This window comes from Oncorhynchus gorbuscha, linkage group LG12 (genome assembly GCF_021184085.1).
Source record: "Oncorhynchus gorbuscha isolate QuinsamMale2020 ecotype Even-year linkage group LG12, OgorEven_v1.0, whole genome shotgun sequence".
Taxonomy (NCBI): Eukaryota; Metazoa; Chordata; class Actinopteri; order Salmoniformes; family Salmonidae; genus Oncorhynchus; species Oncorhynchus gorbuscha.
In genome coordinates, this window is record NC_060184.1 from 18,885,774 (window position 1) to 18,894,287 (window position 8,514).

Consider the following 8,514-nt stretch of genomic DNA (forward strand, 5'->3'; position numbering starts at 1 on the left):
GAGATATATTAGGCTATTACAGCTCATTCAACAGCTCATCCCACAGCTGTTTCAAATGATTGGAGAATAGTTCAATATTCCTTCAATGTGTCTTTCTTATGTAGGACATTCCCATGTATGTCAGTAGTAGGCTACATACTTTCAGTTTAGTTTAGGACTGGCCCCATTGTGTTTGAGGTGCACTTCCTTCTCTACTTACATCTCATTTGCTTGTCCATGGGTCCATGTTCAGATGTAACTGAACTGACATCCTATTAAATCATAGTCATAACATTGCCTCTGTCATATGTCTCCGTTCAGCTGTACGTCTGAACTGTTCTATAAACAGACAAGGTATAGCAGTGCTAATAGCACTGGTTCAAAGTCCCATGTAGAGGGCCCTATATGTATCAAGAGTCTCAGAGTAGGAGAGCTGATTAAGGATCCGTTTTGACCTTTTAGATCACAATGAATGAGATTACATGGACAGTGGGACCTAATTTTTAATCGGAGATGCATTATACATACAAACCCCTGGCCCTGTATTTGGCCATAGTATCATTATTCATTCACCCTGCAGGATTGTTCTGATAAACCATCTTCCAACAAGGCCTATAATGTGGACAATGAAGAATTGTTGGGAAATTCCCATGCTGTTTGAATGTGAGGGCAGTGTTTTATTTAGTCCAGAAGAGGGCGAGAATCCGCTTCAGGAATCACTGCTTCCCTTCCCTTCACGGAAAAGAAAAGATGTGTCTTTCCTTCCAGCCATTTTGAGATGGAGTAATAACACATCTGACTTGATTGATGTAGGTGTAGAAGTTATATGGGTGATTGCTTACACTTCTTTGTGTTAGATCTAACACCATGTTATCAAAGATTACTTCAAAGGAAGGAGGGAGGAAGGAAGGAAGCATGTTGTTCAAACATGACCTAGGTGTCCGCTACTACAGTTTATGAGTATATCAAATTGGTTCTATTGTGATTTTCTTGCCTTTTGTAAGCTGAACACACTGTACTTACAACTATTCACCAAATAAAAATGAACATGGTCAGCAGACATCATAACCAGCTGTGACTTTATTCAAAAGCTTGGAAACATTACATTGCAATACGGAAGAAAAAGAATCCTGCAGATGATTTTTTTCCACAGACAATCTTCAGATGCCACCACTGTACAGAAGCCACTTGACAGTTGACATTTGATCTTCAACACTCAACAATACAAGAGGCAGCAAAGCACACTGGTAAACAGCTGTCAGTAGTAGTTTAACACCAAGATAAATGTCTAAAGAACAATTGTGCTAACTGAGTCATAGTTCTAGATTAAAATTCCTATATAATCTAATTGAAAATGACATTTTCATCAACACTTGTAAAAGGCTCATTTCCATACAATGCATACACAGTATAACTTCCATTCTAACATGTTGTCAGTTATAATGAAAGGCTTGCTTTTGATAAAAATACTCAGAAAACCAAAAAGTTAACAGGCTATCTTATTTTTTAGTTAATCCAAAAGCTGAGTTCTCGGCCTGCTCTAGGGTAGCTGTTGTCTCCTCAAATATCAAAAGAATCCGCGTCAATAGTGCTAAATTATATGTATTGACGGTAACACTGAAACAATTTGATAAGATTGACAGGTTGACATTGTTTTTATCAAGTTGTAAGGTTATTCACAAATGTACTGAATTGAATGAAAACCACTTAAATCATCTGAATTTAATCTATGGCATGATTATTATGGTAGTGTGGCCACCACTTTTCAGAACTGCATTGTATGTAACACTGTACAATTGTTTGGTGTACATTCATTTTTATTGAAAAAATACTACTATAGCCAAGAGTAGAGAGGAAGAAGTGAAAGACAGAATAAATGTGATTTTTTTGTTGGGAGGAGTTACGTATCAGTCTGTCAGTACCTACATTACAGAGAATTCCATTGTAGATTTTTGGCTTATTAAACACATCTTGCAGATGAGCTTATTATGGCTTCAAATGACAAATTGATGTCATTAAATTGAACAATGTGGTTTTCAGATTCATCCAGCTTCTGTATGAAAGATGACTCCCAACAATCAATGGAGCTGTCTACACAAAGTCAGGTCAGGCTTTATTTATCCTAAGCCTCGGTTATTTCTGTATTAAATAATAAACTCAGACAGGTACTAAAAGAAAATACATGAGTAACTCTGTTGCTTTATGAATCATACATGTCTTAAATAAATACATATTAAAGTTATACCCTTATGTAAATTAATGTAAACTATTCACAAAACATACTGTATATTTGTACATGATGCCTGGACAAAGTCAATGCCTCTTCTGGCTGCTCAAAGATTTGTCTTCTTTATGGTACGTACACATATTGACATCTTGATAACACATACTTCTAATCAAAAACTTCAGTAGCCCCTTATCCCATGAATTAAGATATCATTGTTTCAGAACCTGAATTCACAGTACAAAAATATACTAAGCCTTCATGAATTCACCATCAGTACTATCTACAGTTTGATCATCATTAAGTCTATGATCAGCAGTAGACTTACGACAGTCTTGGATAGGTCAAACACATTTTGAGTCCATCCACTCTCTTCATCACCTTTACAAATCAATTTGGCACTTAGGCACTAGAACACTATACTAGCACACATCATAAACATAAAACAATGAAGTAATGAACTGTTGAAGCGTTTAGCTATTTGTGTCATTTATTACATCCTGTGGAAGGTCCACCACCTTGTGAGAAAGTTTCCTCTGAAACAGATAAGTTGCACAATATCGCTGTGGCATGATGATGACCAGCTAAACAGCTTCTGCAGATGTCTCAGTGGAGACAGACATAGTCACTTTGGCTATTTTCACAGTGGTCTTCACACAGCTCTCTGCAGCCCTGTTGGCAGCGATGTGCCTGCTCTGGCAGTCAGACTCCAGGCTATTGTCCAGCTGCTGGGCACTGCCCCGGCATGCCTGGCATGAGCTGAGGAAGGCGTGTCGCAGGTCCTTGCTCCTCAGGGCGTAAATGATTGGGTTGACTGTTGAGTTGAGCAGACAGAGCATGCTGGCGAAAGCAAACACTGTCTTAATATCATCATCCATCTTCCAGAACAGGTCGTAGACCATGATGGCCAGCACAGGGCCCCAGCAGATGACCAGCACCACCAGGATGAGGACCAGGGTCTTGGCGAGCCGGATATCCATGCGCGTCTGCTCAGGGCGCATGGTTTGCACCTTCGTTCCGTCTGCTGAGTACACCACCAGGCTCTTCTGGGAGGTGCGGCTCAGCATGCGCACCGCGTGGTGGTGGGCCTTCCACAGGATGTACATGTAAGCGTAGATGATGAAGAGGACCAGCACGCTGGTCACCCCGATCCAGAAGATTAGATACTTCTCATCGATTAGCGGGAAAAGGTCTGAGCAGACCGAGTTGAGCTGCTTGCAGTTCCAGCCCAGCAGAGGGAGCACTGCGAAGACGATGGAGATAGTCCACATCACGCAGAAGGCGATGACAGCCTTGGTCCGCGTGACGATGCGCCTGTAGGCCAGGGGTCTGTGGATGGAGATGTAGCGGTCTATAGCAGTGAGAAACAGGCTTCCCACAGAGGCTGTGAACGAAGCGATGACCCCACCTAACTTGAAGAGGAACACATTGGGGCTGTCCTTTCTGTGGAACACATGGAAGTCCAAGAAGCTGTAGACGAAGATGACGCTGCCAAGCAGGTCGGCTACAGCCAGGCTTCCTATGAAGTGGTAGGAGGGGCGGCAGCGCAGTGTGCGGGATTGGAGGATCACACACAGCACGATAAGGTTCTCGAGCACAGTGAAGGTTCCCAGAGTGAGGGACATCACCGTCACTGCCAACTGCTGGCTAGGGGTCAGGATCATGAAGCATTCCATGTCCACAAAGTTCTCCGCACACTGGATTCCGGTTCCCTCATCACCAAAGCCGCTACTGTTGCCAAACAGGTCTGTGGCATTGGTGGGGAAGAATGGAATGCCTTTTAGGATGAGTTCTTCATCTCCAGGCACCTTGTCTGGGAAAGAGTTACTGCGGAAAGCAGGTAAAGGCTTCTGGACGGACAATCCACCCTTAGTGAAGTCAGTGTTGATGGTGGCGTCATCATAGCTGGCATCATTGGAGCCAAGGTACAGCAGTCCAGAGGTTATAGTCCGGAAGGTGGTGTCTGCCACACCATCCAGCACAGACTTCATGACTGGGCCTGAGAGGTGAACACTGGGGTTTAAGATGATCTCTGGTTAACCTATGAAATGATAAGAGAAATGTTTGTGTTTATGCCTTAACATTGAACAGGAGAAATTGGAAAGCACAGTAAGAATTGTGCCCTTTTATGACAGTTAAACTGTTAAAGAGTTGTCGTTTCAAAATGGCATTTAATCCTATATTATTTGCCAAAATTAAACTATAATTTAGATTGGGCTTTTTCTCACATTGCTTGAATGAGCAAAATCATCGGGGTGTTCTAATTACAAACTTCTAACTGGTAACTGCCAAAATAAAGGAAACATAAGTAAATGAGTGAAACAAAGTATACTGAAAGCAGGTTCCTGAGCTAATTAAGCAATTAACGTACCATCATGCTTGGGGTCATGTATAAAAATGCCCAGTTGCCCATGATTTTAGTTACCATGACTAGAAGTGTGCGTGTGCGTGTCTCTCTTACCAGATCTCAACCCAATGATCACTTATGGGAGATTCTGGAGCAACGCTTGAGACAGCTCTTTCCACCGCCATGAACAAAACATCAGAAGATGGAATTTCTCATGGAAAAATTGTTGAGACACTAGAATCTATGCCAAGGCGCATTGAAGCTCTTCTGGTGGCTCGTGGCAGCCCAACGCCCTATTAAGACGCTTTATGTTGGTGTTTCCTTTATTTTGGCAGTTACCTGTATATTTAATTCTATAAAATTTGAATTGTCTAATGATGATCAGTAGAGGTGTCATAATCATTAAAACACAGTGGCACACCAAATAAAATCGTTTTTTAAATTTACAATTATAATTCATTATTACATTTTTGCTAATTTAGCAATGCAGAAAAATTGACATATTTCTTACATAGAATTAAGCATAATGATTATGGCTCTATATGGCAGGAAAACGGCTTCAGGTGTTTGAAAAAAATCGAAATTCTCCAACTCCCGGACCACCTCCAGCCATCCTTACGTACTTGGTGCCTCCTCAGATTTTTGGGGTGCATTTTTATTCAATTTTTTTAGGTTAACCATTAGGAATGGTCAAAGAGAGTTCACTGTTACTTAGCTGTTGCCCTGCATGTCACACAGAGAGAACAATTCCATTCCTATCAGATAAGTCATGTGCAACAAGAGGCAGTCTATTTTGTTTACGTTTGGCCAAGCTAGGCTATGTCGGAGATCACTAAATGCAGCTCCTCTTATACATTCCCTTTACAGTCATTCTCATGTTTAGCAGTAGCCACAGGATGGTGCACAGGTGCAATCATACCGAAGCTGATGGGGTATTATACTGTTATCTAAAAGGGAATAAACATGTATTTACCTTAAGGTTAGGAGTTAGGTTAAAGGGTTAAGGATAGGGGAAGGTTTAGCTAATATGCTAAGTAGTTGCAATGTAGCTAAAAAGTAGTAAGTAGTAGAAAAGTTGCTGAAATGTTAGTTGTCCATGATGATATTCAAACCCGCAACCTTCAGGTTACTAGAAGTTCGTGTTATAGGACACCCTTCCACGATGACCAACCACACTCCTTTCGTTTTGGAATTAAGTAACCTTCTGTTTTATGTAAACATACCAAATGTAACATATCATACTAATTTGAGGTTTTCGGGTTTTACTTTCACGATGTTACGTCTAGTCTATGAGACCAGCATGTATTATTTGTTAATTTAGGTTTCGCATTTATTTTTTACATTAATTAACGGGTTATTCTTCCTCAAGTATAGATCTACAATTCGATGCCGTTGCTATAGCCCACAAAAGCCTCTCGTTTTTGTACGGTGAAATTAATGAAAAACTCATTTTGAGTGCCGGCACCGTTTATATGTAGGTGCAGGAACTCTGAAATACTTTTGAGCTAATATTCTAAGATGTGCATGAACTCAAGCAGTAGAACATTTGAAGTGCCACAGTCCTCGGCTCCAGTGGGCTTTATAATAACCTAATTAAAAGTCTTTACCTTCACATTGCTCGCACAGGTCCCTCCACCCAAAATGTATCCAACCATTAATCCAACCTTGACTCGTAATACCTGACAAAAGAACTATAAATGTAATCATTAAAACAAGGAACGTTAAAAACATTTACAATTATATAGAAAATATATTTGTCTAACGATCTAGTTATTCATTGGTTAATACGGTTTATTGATGGGCGCTCAGAATGGCATCTGCTCTCTCATGTGCGCCTCCCGCAGTGGACCTAAGTTGCGGCTGCTGCGATGTCTGAAGTCTCTCTCTGTGTGTGCATATTTATGAAGCATCACTTTCGAAAGCCACATCACGTGCTGCGAAACGCGCTCTCCATAGATTTATATAGCCAACCCCAAAGCAGCCTTCAACTGTAAGAACAAGGGAACATGCATACACAATAAACGAATTTTGCACTTGGACAAAACGATAGCTGCACATACAGGTACTTTAACAGGTTCAGTGCATTAGGGCTCAAATAGGTTTACATACGGATAAGCTTGTATAAGGCAAAAATATACATTTCTCATGATTTCAATGTCTATGATGTGTTATAATGAAACATTACATTCTATAATATTCTTTAAATTGAACTTGTTTGAACTTATTGCTCATTAGGCTACTTATCTATATTTTTCCAATCAAAATATTGCTTTAAACAAGCTCATTTGAATCACACCAGTGAGTGATCCGTTAGGTGATTTCCTGTCAGTGGCACACACTGAATGTAAATGATGTGACATATGCAGAGTGGGGCAAGGGAGAGTAGCCTAGACATCTTCTGGATTCATTATTTTGATGAATCACCTCAGAAGTACCATGCATTGTGTAGTCCTCAACAGCACAGTATGTTATGTCAAATGATAATTTTGTATCATTAGCCTGTGTTTTTCTTTAGACATCTGTTTCTTTCCAGACTGCTACATGTATGTTTTTCCCGTCTCTGTAATGTTATTGATTAAGGATTATATAGGCCAGAGAAGATGAAAGGACAATGCCTTTGGGATAGCTCATTGTCAGTCTTATGATCAATTACTGTAGATATTGACCTCAAAGGGCAGATATCTAAGAGGGCCAACTGGGCACAAACTGGTTGAATCAACCTTGTTTAAACATAATTTGTCAACGTATTGTGATGTGAAATCCACATGGAAAATACATTGGATTTAAAAAAAGATCAATCACAGGATTATGTCATCATGTTAAGCAAGTTTCAACATGGACAAACCTTGTCTGAAATATGTTGAGTTTTTACATTTAAAACAAGGTCAGATCTTCAACATTACATCCAAAATCAGAAAAAAACTATAGGCTACGCAGCACCTCCTACTGGAAAATGTATCTATGTACAGCTACCCTTTGGCGTCCCATTCAGGGTTTTATCCAATCCCAGCCCTGCTTAGCTATGATATTTGTCCAAGTTAAAGAATAGGACTAAATCTCCCAAAAATGTAAATGCACTTTAAATAAAGTTCTGATTTGATTTTGTCCTACTTTTTAAAGTTGAGATGGAGATGTAAATTCAACATGTCAACTATTAATTTGAAGACAAACTGGAATTAAAACCAGACTAAATCAGTGGCACAGATGGAACTATCCAAGCAGCAGATACATCTCCTTCAAATGTTTATATTTGGTTGCATTGTCAACCAAACACAATTCAATATTACTTTTTAATACAGTAAATAGCCTACAGTTAAGGCTAGCTTAAAAACTAATGTAACATTCAACCTTAAAATGAGTAACACATCCCTGGCCACATTCTGAGGTTAATGTAACTATACATTTCTTCTTATGTGATCATATAACTAAAGTGTCGCAAGTTCAAGATAGCAAGGTCGTCACAGTTCTGTGGAGATTGTCAATTTCCATTGGAATTTGTTTGTGCTTTTATATGGTTGAACGCATAGGGATTACAGATGGTAAATTCAACTAACTTTTGGCTGTCTAATTGAGTGGGTGAATATAGGTTGTAATCTCATTGATCAACCAAATATTACCCATTATCCAAGTTGAAATAACGTGGCGTGCCAGCGAGGGGGGAGGAGTGAGGTGCATGGGCATGTTGATAACCAGTATACAGTGCCTTGCGAAAGTATTCGGCCCCCTTGAACTTTGCGACCTTTTGCCACATTTCAGGCTTCAAACATAAAGATATAAAACTGTATTTTTTTGTGAAGAATCAACAACAAGTGGGACACAATCATGAAGTGGAATGACATTTATTGGATATTTCAAACTTTTTTAACAAATCAAAAACTGAAATATTGGGCGTGCACCTCCCATGAAGAGGTGTATCCTTCAGTGTTGATTGTAGGGGGGGTGAAGAATACAAAAATTGTAGTTA

The 8,514-nt window shown here is 39.8% G+C and overlaps 1 protein-coding gene across 2 annotated transcripts; it reads right to left on the minus strand.

Annotated features, from left to right (window-relative positions):
* Window positions 1–1,041: 1,041 nt before the first annotated feature.
* On the minus strand, window positions 1,042–6,428 carry LOC123990654 (cannabinoid receptor type 1A-like). 2 transcript variants are annotated; one of them, XM_046291376.1, is made up of 3 exons: window positions 6,339–6,428; window positions 6,158–6,241; window positions 1,042–4,244 (listed from the first exon to the last, which is right to left on the minus strand). In XM_046291376.1, the coding sequence occupies exon 3, from the start codon at window positions 4,192–4,194 to the stop codon at window positions 2,788–2,790; it is 1,407 nt and encodes a 468-aa protein (XP_046147332.1). In that variant the 5' UTR covers window positions 4,195–4,244; window positions 6,158–6,241; window positions 6,339–6,428; the 3' UTR covers window positions 1,042–2,787. The 2 variants fall into 2 exon arrangements, with proteins under 2 accessions (XP_046147332.1, XP_046147331.1); XM_046291375.1 differs by having other exon boundaries at window positions 6,158–6,405.
* Window positions 6,429–8,514: the final 2,086 nt, after the last annotated feature.